Genomic DNA, 14622 nt, shown 5'->3' with positions numbered 1-14622 from the left:
AGAGAGAGAGAGAGAGGTATTGCCTCTGACTGGGTCTTGATCTGACACCAAAGGAATGGAGGATAACTTTTAAAACAAGAACAGGTTGACTGAGATGTGAAACAAGCACGATGAGTCAAGACAAGACGGACGGAACAGAAGGGTAGTTAACTAATACCACTAGTTCAATCAATCATTTCTTTCGTCATCTGATTCTTTGTCCCGTTGGGCTGATGACTCTGAGATGTGATAAAGCCAAATCTGGGCGGCTAAGAACCAACAACTACTTGCTCAACTCAAGCTGGTGGAGGTGTCACCTCAGCCCGATAGGAGTCGGTAGTGGACATCCAGTGACTTGTCCCCAATGCAAAGAAAGGACTCAAAATACGACAGAGTGTCTTTTGAGTTTGCCTACCCAGGCAGATCTCTTCAAGGGAATGCGTGATCGCAAGACGAAACGAGACCCTAGGAAGAAGAAACCAAGGTTCATGGTTCATGTACAGGTCCAGAACATCTGTAATGATCGCCAGGAGGGGCATTAACAACGCCAACATTGCCGAAAAGCTATTGAATAAACAATGGACCAGTTGAACCTGGAACAACTAAACACAGAAGAACGGAACGACAGAGCAACTACCCCATCATCTCGGATATTGCAGTACAAGACTCCTTGGATATAGTGGATGACCCTGGATCAACAAGCTTAACTTAAGGGTGATAACGATTGAAGGAAGACGAAGTGGGGAGAGCTCGCTCTCTGATTGACTTTTACCATGGACCGGGCGGGACGGACAGCTTCCCGTCGAGTACCTGACGATACGTGATAACCACAGAAACAACAGGCAGTCCCAATGTATCCTTCTGTAACAGACCTAAACGAAACGAAGACGAAGACGCTGTAGCAGCATGGAACCCTCCGAGACGAAACGTTACAGAACCTCCCAAAGACATGACACTAGCGATTCAAAATACTGGGCGTTTAGCATCTGACAGCCCCGAAACTTAGAGGATGCTACCTTACTCTGCCCTCTCGTCTTCTTCAGTGGCACGCATCAACCCCCTGTTCGACAAAGATCCCTCAGGCTCAACATACCTCACGTATCTATGCGTTTCACCACCCTAATGCCATGCCGCTTCACATGTTACCGATTCTCATTCTTCCTCAAAGGCATGACCTGAACTGAACTGAACTGAGCTCAGATGAGCTGAGCTGATTCCCCTGGATAGGTAGGTAGGAATGTGTAAAGAGAAGCACCGTGTCTCGGTGTTCTTAAAATAACCTCCCCCAGCGCCTAATTCTAGCTATCATTGGCTACTTGGCTCGTTAGGCGCGTGCGTTTCACACCCACCGACTCGGCGGCGTTTCATCATTGGATAGCGAGGTCCTTGTATCTCACGTACTGTAGGTACTGTACCAACTCAGGGAACATCGCGTCTGCGGCTGCGTCTGGTGCCTGTATCAGATTTCATTCCATGGGGGCCAAACCAACCCCTCGGTCATGGATTCATCCATGGAATCGGGTCTCCTTTCCGTTTGGTTTCTGAAGGAATGCACTTCTAAAAATACCATGCATTACTATGCATGTCAGTCTATCGTTTTTGGTTGGCTGCATCATGTCTTGGCCCTGGTTGTGCTGTTTAATGCTATCATCATGAGCCCCTCTGCTCTGTAACCCTTCATGATCATGATCTCAACATCACCCCGTCACGTTCATGGTAATCTTCACCATTACTCACAAAACAATTCATTCATTCACTCACTCTAGTTGACACCGTTCGTCCTCCTCGCATCCCTGTTACCAAAACCAGCCCGACTGCTTCTCCAGGACCTCGACTCCAGTCATTGAACCCGCCTCATCCCGATCCCAATATTACAAGGACAGATCCGACCCACTCCTCCGTCTACAAACGCTCGACTTTTCGTGAGCTACTCTACTGAACAACCTTGATGCAAAAGTTAGTTTGTCATGCCATCTCAACCAATATCATCATCCATCAACTCACCTTTTCTCTCAACATGCCTAGCCACTGAGCTGCGCTTACACCCTGGTCGGCTCGATCCTCCACGAGTAGCGTTTGCGCCCAGAGCTTCAGACTAGGTTCTCCGTCTTCTCGCACGATATACAGGTGGGGCAATGTAATGCTGCCAACCCCTAGTGACTTGTGGTCCCGGCTCTTCTGAACAATAGCCCGCACCCGTTCGTTGAAGTCTCCCTCAAGCTCGGGTACGCGACCCTTGCCGACCTGGATCTGGCCTCTGTCTTCCACTCCAAACACGTCTTGCACCAATTGCGGTACGGCATCACGACCGACCCACAAGAACTGAGTTTGTCCATCATCGATGAGGTACAGGCCGTAGGGCACAAGCCTCTCTGAAGAGAGGTTGAGCGCAGGAGGGAGCGCAATGTGGCCCGTCTCCTGGTCGGGGACTCCCGCGTTGTCGGGCATATCATGTAGTGAGTAGAGTCGTGGGTAGATGTAGCGCATCAAGAGAGGCACAGGAAGTGTTGACAGAAGGCAGAGCGCCGCTGATCTGATGTCGGAGGGGATTTGAGATGACTTGCGGAGACCAACGTTCTTGATCAGCCCCAGGAACAGGAGGGGAAGGCCGCGGAGGTTGGCAGGGAATTGCAGACCGCCACCCATGCTGCCTCCAGCCAACTCCTTCTTGAACGTCTGCAAGAGCTCAGTAACCTTGCTCTGCAGAGCGTCGCGGGCCGCATCTAGGCCGCTTGAAAGGGCCCGCTCCACGGCCTTGTGGCTGAAGTAGGTGGTAATGGCACACTGGTCCGCTGAGGCGTACATATCGGATAGATTGGTCGTTGTAGGAAGGGCCAGAGTCATTACTCGGATGCGACGCTCACCATTGCAGGTTGTGTGCAACACTGCGGCTTGGAGGCAGATGACGTTCTTGGTAAGATTCTCATCAATAGCCACCTCCACAACGTAACATTGGTCGCGGGGGAAGGCGGGGAAAGCGCATAGATCAGAGCTTCGGTTGAAGAAGTTGCCGTAGAATGTGTTCATTCTTAGACCACTTGTGGCTCGGACTCGGAGGACAGCCTCCAGACCAATTTCAGACGAAAGATAGTCGCTGAACTCGGAAGCAAACTTGAGGGCATCCTCAGGTCGCGAGGCATGCCAGCCTGGGTAAAACCAGGTCTGGCCACCAGTGTAGCGAGGGAGGTTGCTGAGCGAAGCCACATCTTGATACTGTGACGAGAAAAGGAACATATCGATAGAGACCTGGCTCTTTGAGCATTCGACAGCAAAGCTCTTGTAGAAACTGTTCGCTGTTTGGAGCAGAGCCCCCTCCTTTGATGTGCCAAGAAGCTTCTTGTCCTCACGCATCTCGAGCTTGCCGACACCAAGGTTGGGCAGGGAAGCAGTCAAAACAACAATCTTGCCTCCGAGGGTGGAGATAAGCTTGTGAGCTGCACGCAGGGCCGATCCCATGCATGAACCATTGCTCTGGTTGTTCTGGAACATGTCGGGAAGCTTCTGCAGGAACTTCTCCACGCTTTGTCGGCTCTCACTAAGAGGAACCAGGAGCTCGTTGGGGATAGGGAGGAAAGGCTCGTCGAGATCGCTGACAACCAGCATATTGGTCTCGCCATTCTCATCAGTATCTTTGGGGATCGAGAAGTAGTGGAGGCTAGAGTCCACGGCCAAGAAGCCAAGGCGCGTGCGGCGATCAGCATTTGGTATCCGGTCAAGGCTGTCCAAAATGGTGCGGGCCGCGGTGGCCACGAGTCCGGTTGAGACAGCAGCGTAGCTGACATCGAAACAGAACAGGTAGATGAGGGGTTGAGGTGGGCGAACCATGTACTCCTGGGGAGCGACAAACTCAACAACAGCATGGTTCAGCTCGGGTCGCTGCCATCGGTCAACACTCTGCTGGGCAGCGGCATCCCAATCGAAAGCCTGAGGAACGTCATTGGTCAGATTACACATATTACACCTCCATCGGTGTCCCTGGTCCAGGAAAGTGACATAGGGGTTGATATATGTTCTACAGCGTCGGCAACGCGAGATGACTTGATCCTGCACCACAGGCACGGGATCCTCATCGTCGTGGAGAGAACCGTAGGGCTGGATGACGAGTGCAAGGGGCAGCTTGGACTTCTTCAGGAGCGAGTGGGTGGTTGGAACAGCGTTGAGAGTCGATCGGAAATATCGCGGGGAGCAGTTGGCGTCGGGGGACGGAGTAACACTCGTCTAATAGGCGAAAGTTAGTGATTGGCAACATCACCAGGCCTGAAAATCAGCAACTCACGTTGGGAGGAAGAACAATCGGGGGCGGGGGAAGGTCAAGCTCCGAGACATTGAAGGGCTGGCTAAGGAGATCAGTTGGATAGAGCTGGTTCAGAACAGCAGGGCGAGGAGGCTGAGCAGCCTGGGGTTGTTGAGCCTGGCCTCCAATGTTCATGTTGCCGACGCCTTGAGTAATGCCACCAACTCCTGGCGCGGGCTGCTGAGCGCCAGGTGCTGGGTATCCTTGATCGGGAGCTTGGTAGCCATATTGAGGAGCCTGGGGAGCAGCGGGTTGCTGTGCGCCGTATCCCTGGGGATATTGGTATCCTTGAGGGGCAGCGGCTTGAGGTTCGGCCTGATAACCTCCATAACCTGGCTGAGCGGGAGGGGCACCGAATTGCTGAGGAGCTCCGCCGGTCTGAGCACCGGCGACGGCGTTGGCACCGGTACCGACCTCGAAAGCCTGAGCCGCATACCCTCGCTTCTTCTTCTTGTGGCCTTGATCGTGGGGCTGTTGCTGTTGGGCGGCGGCAGGGTCCTCGTAAGCTTGTTGAGGTGGCTGTTCTTGGCCAGCATGTTGATCGTATTGCTGGGCTGGATAGCCGCCGAAGCCATCACCAGGAGGGGGCATCGACATGGTTGAAGTGTGAAGGGAGCAGTGTCGCACCCGAGGTTGAGGTAAGGTATATACGGATGTGTAAACGGTGTCGGTCAATGGGTCGAGAAACGGATCAAAAGGCGCTGCAGAGGAGCAGGCGTTTTAGCAATCAACAGAAAACGGGATAGTAAAAGGCGACTCCCGATCCGAAGCTCCCAGTCGACGAAATGTATATGTTGAACTGGGATGGAGGAGGGTAAATGGAGGTGGGTGTTTGGTGGTTGATGAGCTCAGAGCTGTTAGGTAGCGTAGCCTGTGTCTGCATGTCTGCATGTCTGGCCTCTTCGCATTGGTCACCGCCACAGCGACAAAGCCAAGAATCCTGTAGTGTCAAAGGAGGGGCTACCTACTACCTAATCTCATGGTTGCCTGAGCCACGCTATCAGATGCCAGAGACGGGGAGAAGAGGACAACGATATCACTAGATATCCTCACGTGTTGATATGAGTCAATTCAGAATAGCAACCCATCAGATTTTGCAGATGTGTTCATACTCACCGATATTGCAAGCCTGGAGCTCGGTGGCGTCAAAGCTTCATTGGAAGCTCCCGTCCCGTCTAGGAGTGCACAGCCACATCCATTGTACCAGTATAAATCAAGAACTGTGGCATCCGAGAATACATCCTTACCTTACCATTCCATGGTAGTTAGGTATTCCTTGAAAATTATGTTACTGTGCCTAGCTAGATGCGCCTCTCCTATCATACTGATTGGAGTTATCTATCTTGTTCTTGATATGGATAATGACAGGTAGGTAGCCTCCAACTTGTCGCCCTATCCAGCGTAAGTCCTGAAAATGGTGGTAGATGTCGAGTTGCCTGCATTGACTTAAGAGCGATATGCTTTAGGCTTGTATAATAACCCAATCAAGCTCAACCTTGATTGGTTTTTCGAAAGCCATGTTGATTTTATATCTCCATTGCCAAAATCTGTTACTCGAGGAACTCTGTCTCAGGCCAAATGAATACACAAGAGCGCAAGCCGTCCAAAGAGCAGTCTGCAGATTACCCCTAAGGCCTTGGTGATTTATTCTAAGCCAGGAAGTTCCATGACTTCATAAGTCACTGAAGTTAAAGCCTAGGGCTGGCCTACACGAAACAACTCATGCAAATCTGGGCAACGATAAGATGTATTCATCAAGAGGGTCTTATAAGTACCTAGATGAGGGAGACATCTAAGCTGAAAGGTGTTTCAGACACTCATCTCGGTCGACATGCTATCATGTGGTAAATTTGGCTATGTGTTGATAGATTTGAACTCCTCCCTGTAGTGTAAGTGGTCAATTTTGCTGAAGTAAGCAGCATAGAATCATAAGACTTGAGTAAAGCTGGTGATGGATAGTAAAAGGAGATAAAAACTACAGTAATCACGTTACTTACACGATATTAAGCCGTATGAGTTGGAAAATAGTTGACAGTCCTTCCTCGTATCGCGCATGTCTCGAGCCAAGGCAGCTGATTGATAAGAGTTGGCCACAGCACAAAGAATGTCGCCGATCTCTATATTTCTGACAAGCCTATAGGTAGACAGACATATCTGTACCCTCCTCTCTTTATCATCGAAAAGCTAGGCACGGGTATGTGTATCTCATACGGAGCCGTAAAAACAATCGCTCTTCAAAATGTTGCACGGATGGTCAACGTTGTGGTTTGGTGTTACCTGCTCTTAGGTCTGTGTCTCTCTTGCATTGTCTACGGGATGCCTTGGGACTATCAAATCATACAATTGTTTGGCGGGTCAAGGAAACTCAGAGTGATGTTCATGTGCTTGTACTCTGGCGAGTAACCAAATGACGAGAGGAAGCAACGGCTCCCTACCTACCTAGGTCAAGCATGAGGCCTTGTACCTCTGTACCTACCTAGGTAGTGCAGCATGAGGTGGCATGTTCCTTTCGCATTGAATCAACTAGAAGCTTTGTGGTCAATGTGTTAAGCACTTATGCTTCCCATAGACCTGGTATGTTGCCCTGTAAAATCTTGGTCTTAACTGCATGTATACTAACACACAGGCTTTCAACCACTCCTATAACCATCTGGATTCCATCTGATAGTATGATTGCTCTGTAAAGATAGAATAGCACACGCTTCTCATACGTGGTCATTCTGAGTGTCAGACAAAAACACCATGATTGCTTCTTCAAGCCTCACACAAAAAAAACCCTGCATCACCACACCAACATAGACTGTTCTCGATTCACCACGGGGGGAATAAGTCAGCCGCCACAAAAGCTTGAATCCCTCAAGCTGTTGACAATTAAGGTATGACAGGTGAGTCTAGGCGATCAGTGAGTGTTTGTAGGACAAGGCATTGCCCATTCCGTACCTATTTTATGTGGTTTATTTTTGCACGCACTTCGTCTCGTCTTTTGCACTGCCACTGCGTGGATCGCATGGACGGCAGCGGCCCGGGATAGTTTCTTGGCATACTCAGGTATAGGGACGTGTTCAAGAGCACGATGTTGCAAGGAATCAAAGCAGCTTGGAATGGAGAAGCACTTGTTTCCGTCTCACAGACTACCTCTCTACCTAAGGTTCCAATTGTCGCTCGTTCCATACGACAAGGCATCAAGTGTTTCGATACATCGTCCCCCTCCAAGGTCCACTAACATCAGCCAAAGTTACAGGAGGGCAGCCCCTCAGACAAGACCTGGACCCTGTTTTTCGACAGCTGGAGGTGCCGAACAACCCAATTGGCGATCCCCGAACCTAAGTTCCATTAACGGACGGGTTTTCGCGAGTACCTTAGTTCGAGGGCGAGCTAGTCCAGGTACTTGGCTTTCCATTACTTCTACTGCTCACTCACATGCATCCCTAAAGTAGTACTCTATCCCCCAGATCCTTCAGCTCTTGGTCCCCTCAATTCTTTGCGCAACCCCCTTTCGGCTGCCTCTCTCTGTCGCTCTAGTCTAAGGTATCTTCCCTCCCTCTTCATACTCTATTCTTCTTTACTTCTGCAACTGCGTTGATCGCATTCTTCTCTTCTCTTCTCTTCTCCAGTCCAGCGCACCTTTCCTCACTATTGCCAATCGCCAATCGCCAATCGCCGTTTTCGCATCACACGCGTCGCAATCAAACATGGCCAGACAATCTTCAGTTCTCAGGTACAGCTGCAACGCCAGTGCTCACTCCAAAGACAGTATCTAATTGACCCTTACAGCCAGGTCCTTCCTCTCATCATCGTCTTCGCTCTGCTCAGCGTAGGCGGCTGGATCGGCTACCAAGTCTACATCAGCGTCGCCAAGATGTCCGACGCTGCGTCTGAGCGCATGGGCAAGAAGAACGTCGTTTTCACAAAGGATGGTGTAAAGGTCGGTGTCAAACAAATCAAGAACGAAAACTACGTCGATGCGACGCAGAGCTGGTTCGTCAAGGCGTGGAATCTAGGCACGACATCAGATGCTAGTCAGAGGTGCGTACATCATGGCATCTTTTCTCGTGGAAGTGGAATAGGTCCTGACAATGTCTACAGTAAGAAACAGAAATAAACTCGATCGCCACTCCGTCACGAATTTTCTATCTTGATTCGAATATGCTAGGGGCATGGGTAGCACGACACGCACGCAGACATCCATAGGACTGTTCAACGAATCTCTTTCATTAGGGCAGTTTCTTTAAACTTTATTCATATTACGCCAGATGTCCGGTTGCAAGATTGCTCTATAATACAACATATTGCACTTAAAACGTTCGTGCGATCGTAAACTTCCAAACCATGACACCCCATGAAATTATCCATGGATATCCACTCGTCTAACACCTCCAAAATGGCACCAGTCAAACCCCTACGCTTTCGTTTCGAGTATCGGATCTACAATCGCACAATTGAGCTTGGATCAAACAAATTCACGGTAATCTTTGAACGCCTGGTATCCAATCCAATAATGGCATGCTTGTAGACTAAAAGGCGACCATGGTTATTCAGGACCAGCCATCCTCTATTTTATAGGTTATCCAGAACCTTTATAACGTCTATATAGCATATTTGGAGATGAGATGTTTTCAAAATCCTTCAAAATCATATCTCCGGTATCCCATAATCAACTCTGAAATTGCAACAGGCCGTCGGCTACCCTCTCGTTATTTGGTAAGGACCCCCTGGCTTTACTCAGTAGCTCCGTTTTCTGTTTCTCAGCTCTCTCCTTCTGCATAGCTTCATGCTGTTGTATTGGGTTCAGGGAATATCCTGCCATAGCTGGTGCCGTCTTGGACGATAAGAGCTTTTCAAAGTTGTAGGAGGCAGGGTATGGGCTAGCCATCAAGCCATCCCTGCGGATGAGCATTGAGGGAACACGAACATTGAGCTGTGGAGAAGTGTCAGTTGGCCCTGAAGTTGATACCAGAAAAAGCAACCAGTGTGGGGATAAATGAATGCTGAAAAAGGAAAAGAAGACGAACAAATAAGAAAAAGAAAGGAAATATCAAAGCGGAGGCAAATATCTCCAGGGATTCAGAGAGGGCACTCACTTGTTTAAGCACATTGGCGTACCTAACACCAAGATGATTGCCAATAAACTCAAGTCGACCTTTGACCCATGCTCTTTGTGCATCAGTTGTATAATCCTGACCCTGGACACAAGTCAGGGGCCAAGTCAAGAAGTATCCTGGCAGACCTTTTAGGGCATCTTCCTCTCCACAGCCAAACGCGGAGAGGTTAGCACGCTCAAGAAGCTCCCTGCGACTGGAAAACCAGCCCAACTGGTAGGGCACCGAGGAAATGATATCCGTAATGGTATCAACACACGTTCTCGCGGCTGTTGCGTATTCGGGGGTTGTTCGGTAGTCAACCGGGGCGCAAACCCATGCAGCACAGCGAACAATCAGTGACGCGAGGATGATACGAGAGCAACGCATCAAGTTCCATACGCTGACAACCCAGAGATCCTGATATGCGTCTATTCGTCCTGGGAAAACCTCAGCCACGCCGTAGTTCCCACTGGGAACATTGTCTTCCCAAGCCACAGCTTTGTAATGGAAGTATTCGGGCAACTGGTTTGCCCAGGCCACATGTTGCTGATCGAGAGTTTGACATCGGCGAATAATATCCAGAAGCAGCTCAATGTTCTCGGGGCTACGGGCCAGGGACGACATCAAGCGGTTGGACTCAGCCCTGAGCTCTGCTGTACGGATGTTAAGTCGCTGACACTCAGCTCCGTACTGATTCTTGTAGCTGTCCGTGATCCACCATTCAACTCCCATGGCCGGGGGTGTGCCTGTGGTCAAGGTGTGAATGATCTAGTCGCTCGTTAGATGGTGGTCAGCAGAGGAATGAATAAAGAGCATACCATTTGCGTTCTTGTGGCTACAAAAAGAGCCAGGCCTGTTTTCGTTCGCATCTGCTTCCTATCCCTCGACTTAACTAGTTGAATAGCTCCTTCAATATGAGAGCCCCAAGCGAGCATTCCCAATTGCTTCGCGGTAATGTTCTCAAAAAGTCCCAAAAGCAGCACAGCTGCTAAAGTTGAGTCCTCCTTGGATAGAACGGGATCCTTTAGGGCGCTGAATGTGGCGGAAAGTGCTTTCGTATAACATCCTAAAGCCTTGTTCTCAAAATTGCAACCTGAACCGACACGGTTCCCCAGAGATGCCATGGCACATGCATCAAACGCTAGCTTGAAATGGGACGCTTGCTTCTCGCTTTTAAGGAGAGGCACAACGAATTCCATCCATCCACGCGTGTTATCATGAGAAGGTAGCAGAACGAAGTTCGATAGAAAGTGGCATGTTGCCTGCTGGTCCACCGGAAGTTGGAGAGTCGATATAATAGACTGATCGGGGGTTGGTTTGTGAATAGCTACGGCCTTTGAAGGTTTACCCTGTTTCAGCGCCGTGGCTTTCTTGCTGGCCTTGCGAGCTCTTCGTTCAGTTGCCTGCGTCTCATTGCGGAAGACGAGATCGAATTCATCTTTGTAGCCAGGGCATTGTCGCCTGGATTTGGCGCATTGATTACAGGTTGGTTTCGTTTCATCACACTATGACTGTGAGCTGATATGTCTAGAGGGCCGCAGGAAAACTCTGCACAAGAAAAGTCGTGCAGCAGTAAAATAGCAACACACCTTGATTCTTCGGGCTCTGCACATCTGGCAACCCCTAGAGGGCTTGCCACAGTAGACCATGATTGACCGTGTTTCTTGATGAATCCCAAGCCCGACGATCAGATCACGACGTTATGTCAAAATTCCTAGCGGGGGATATTGACAGGAGTGGAAAGAAGATGGGGGAGGATTATTGTCCAACAGCTGACTGTCCAACGGCCTCCTGGGAGGACAGAGTAAACGAGAACCGCGGGATAGGGCGTACGAAGACGCGAGGTTGCATACGGAGATGAAAAAGAGCGAGGGCCGTAGCTGGTCACTTAATGTGACAGATCCAGTGATGAACAGTTTAGTCTTTTGGAAGAGTGAATGAAAGTCTAGTATATGGTGATGCTCTGCTTCGAGATGATCAACACCTAGAAAGTTTGAGATAACCAAGCAACCAAGAGAGACTAAGAGTGCAGCTCTCGGATATGAAGGACCAATTTAATGAAAACACTGACTAGCTGGTGGCAAAGATTCCGAGCTGTCGGTGGTTCTGGTGTTAAAAGAGTTCGTCTTGTATGTACGTATGTACGTGTATATGACAGGGTATGACAGGGGACGATGATGGCTGACGGGGAAGAAAAAGCAACGAGAGGGTCCAGGCAAAGAAAGAAAGAGAAGGGGGAAAAGAGGCAAAGGTGTCCGAGAAGCCGTATCCGAGACGAGTGAGGACGATGGATATGTTTGCTTCGCCTTACACAGCGGGGGGGCTAAACAGACGACAGCAGGTTGGCGGTGGAACGTCGACGACGAGATGGAGGGGAGGACAAGGGGGTCAACGTGATGACAAGCGATGAGACAGTCCGAGTTTGCAAGCTTGGCTCAGGTTGTCAATGCGAGTGAGTGACATGGAAACGAGGTGATAAGTGACAGATGACGATAGTGCAGTACCTCTGAACATACAGCAAATGCGGCCAGAAGACAGAAGAATTGCTTTTTTAGCGACGCCGTTGGAGGAGAGAAGACATGGCAAGAAAAAGGAACCTGACAAAATTGGCTGGATGCAATGCAAGGCAATGCAATGCGACGCGATGCACAGGGATGGATCGTCAAGGCCCCGCTTGAACGGGCTGTCAGTACATAAGTTATGTTGGTACGCAGCAAACAATAACGGTGTTTGCCGTTGTAGCGAATGCCAGAACTGGTCAAGTATGCCCCAATTGATTGAATGCCTCGCCGATCAAAGTCAAAGTCAAAGTCAAAGTCAAAAGCCAAGGCTGATAAAGAGACAAGTTTTGAGTCGTGGAGTTCTGGAGCCAAACGTTTTAGAATAGAGCGGGAAGACGGGATGCCGTCCCTGATGTGCACTCAGGCACTGTAACTTAGTGGCCTCTGCTAATGAGTCTAAGGGGCCACAGCCAATTGAGTCATGGCGGGGACTGAGACCACGAACCCGCTTCCACTGATGTGAGGTGCTCTATCTTTCCATGTGGGCTAGAATTGGAGGCTTGAGCGGGGCTCATTACAGGGGAAGCTTAAGAACCCTGTAGCCTGAATTGGTGGGTGGGTGAGATTCCATAGACTGACCAGACGGGAAGAGATCAAGAAAGATGAACCTCGGCATGTCATTGTAGCATCGAAGCATACTCAATTGGTTCAGAACTTGTCACCCTTTTTGATATAAAGTGTGTGTATTAACTGACGTCCCAAGATTACATATAGTTCAAGTTGTTGAGCCGAGGTTCATGGTTAATATACTCACTACAGGCCAGCTAATCAACAGCCCGGCAAAAAGACCCAATGCTAGTGATGAACACGATGCAGCGCATGAGGTAACTTATGTACATGGTGGAAATAGCGGGCATAAACATCCATACCTCTTCCTGTCACCGCTAGTGACCTTACTTACTGGTACCTACAAACTGCCCGCCGCTTGGGAGGGAGGGGAAAAACAAGAACTAAGAATCAAGGCCCAACATCAATTGCCAGGATCATCATGCAGATACTGTACAATCTATCATCTATAGAACGGACAGATATAGTGCATGATCCAATGAGACAAGATCGACGATGGTCGGCATTTGTGACAGTCGAGCTATTCGATGGATTATTCGAATGGAATATTACCCTTGACGATAGACTCGACCGACGTCCTGATCACGGGACCTTTCCGTTGATGCCCATAGTCCAGGATGCTTTACGTGCTGTCAATCCTGTCATTATTAAGCGGGCGGCACAGTCGCATCGGACGATCCTGTTGATCTTGGGGGTTTTGCCAATGTCAGTCAATGTGGGATATCCTCGCTTGAATCTTGATGATCTCTACGGTCCCTATACAACTGTGACATATATATATATATATAAGCGTTTCAGTGCCATCAATATCAAGGAGCATCCTGGTTATCTGTGGCATCGATGAGATAGGTGATCGATCTCCCTCGTGTACAGGACGCCACGCAAAAGCAAATAACTACATTCACGATTGGTAAGGCTGGCTGGCACACAGACAGTTCTGACTCTTGAAGGCTCCAGGACATAACAATGCTTCGAGTGCCACAAATCGAACGATGGGTTTATTGCCGCTTCTGGTAATAGCGGCTAACGTTAGCCCATGTGGGATGTCTCGGCCATCAACGCCTCATCACCGTTAAAGGTTTCACATAACCAGCCCTTCGTGATCCATCTTCTTAAGCTGAGACATAATGGAGCTGTTATTAGACTTGGCTGAGTTGATGAGCCACCTCAAAACATGTTTTCTGCAGCAAGAAGCCGAGGCATCTCTGCTACCAAGATCTCCCTTGTAAGGCTGCATCAACCTCAAACCAACACATTCACCTCCATTCCTTCACATTTGCGATGGTGGGCCACGCGGGTAATAATGAGGCTTCGTGCCTCGGTCTTAGACACAAACGGGCGTCTGCATTTGGTCGATGCTCATCTCTTTTGGATGGCCTCAATGCGTATCCCGGATCGCTAGGTTCTCTGCCGGTTCAGCCCTAATAACAGAATATCGAAGCCTGGGTTTTCCACCAACAGCTTCTTGTCAAAGCTTCACATAGGACGCCTCCCATCTCTTTTGAAACAATCCCGTATTTCGCGCTTCGGCCTTCACATTTGCGCGAGCTTTGAATTGTCCTATCGCTGAAGGCCTCATAAGCCATGTTCCTCCTGGTGCTGCTTGAGAGGCAGAAGCCTGTGAGGTTCTCAGAAGTGCCGCTGCTCGTTTATCCTTAGAGTATAATTATAGGCCATTCAATACCAGTGTATTGTGCTATACCGCAAAACTTATCCTGTGCACACTCCAGCCAGTTATATTTCGGCAAGCGTTTCTTGTGCAACTTTTCAACGTCTTCTTAACCACAAGTAAATAGTTCAAGCCATGGGCTATTCCCAAAAGCTTCAATCTATAGATCAAATTTGACGGTTTCTGTACAGGACAATACCGGAATAAATGGATATTCTCGTCAAGGTCCGGGCTTCACCGGCACCTCCTTCTCCACTTTCGGTGTGCCGACCGGCATCCCGATTCGGCCACCCTAGACCGGCACCGGCAAACGATTGTATTATCTCATCAATGTCCAAGTCAACTACAGGGCGTGCTCTCCCTATAAATAACCAGTAAAATACTGTCATTTGAGGACAATAGACAAGCATCATTCGGTCATCATCATCATCATCATCATCATCAAGAAAACCCCTTCACCTTCACCTAAAA

General features: G+C 49.3%; 3 protein-coding genes; 1 reads left to right on the top strand and 2 right to left on the bottom strand.

Moving 5' to 3' along the window:
• Positions 1–1911: 1911 nt before the first annotated feature.
• FFUJ_13622 (probable COPII coated vesicle component SEC24) lies at positions 1912–4870 on the bottom strand (the record flags this gene model as incomplete). XM_023576327.1 has 3 exons in its annotated part: positions 1912–1923; positions 1984–4197; positions 4256–4870. The coding sequence occupies 3 exons, from the start codon at positions 4868–4870 to the stop codon at positions 1912–1914; spliced, it is 2841 nt and encodes a 946-aa protein (XP_023429620.1).
• Positions 4871–7965: 3095 nt separating this feature from the next.
• FFUJ_13621 (uncharacterized protein) lies at positions 7966–8375 on the top strand (the record flags this gene model as incomplete). XM_023576326.1 has 2 exons in its annotated part: positions 7966–7991; positions 8048–8375. The coding sequence occupies 2 exons, from the start codon at positions 7966–7968 to the stop codon at positions 8373–8375; spliced, it is 354 nt and encodes a 117-aa protein (XP_023429493.1).
• Positions 8376–8927: 552 nt separating this feature from the next.
• Positions 8928–11003, bottom strand: FFUJ_13620 (related to negative acting factor; the record flags this gene model as incomplete). XM_023576325.1 has 4 exons in its annotated part: positions 8928–9191; positions 9355–10122; positions 10173–10859; positions 10944–11003. The coding sequence occupies 4 exons, from the start codon at positions 11001–11003 to the stop codon at positions 8928–8930; spliced, it is 1779 nt and encodes a 592-aa protein (XP_023429492.1).
• Positions 11004–14622: the final 3619 nt, after the last annotated feature.

Source organism: Fusarium fujikuroi, chromosome FFUJ_chr04, assembly GCF_900079805.1.
Source record: "Fusarium fujikuroi IMI 58289 draft genome, chromosome FFUJ_chr04".
Lineage (NCBI taxonomy): Eukaryota > Fungi > Ascomycota > Sordariomycetes > Hypocreales > Nectriaceae > Fusarium > Fusarium fujikuroi.
Note: the sequence above shows the minus strand (reverse complement) of the source record. Positions and strands in the feature narration are given on the sequence as shown.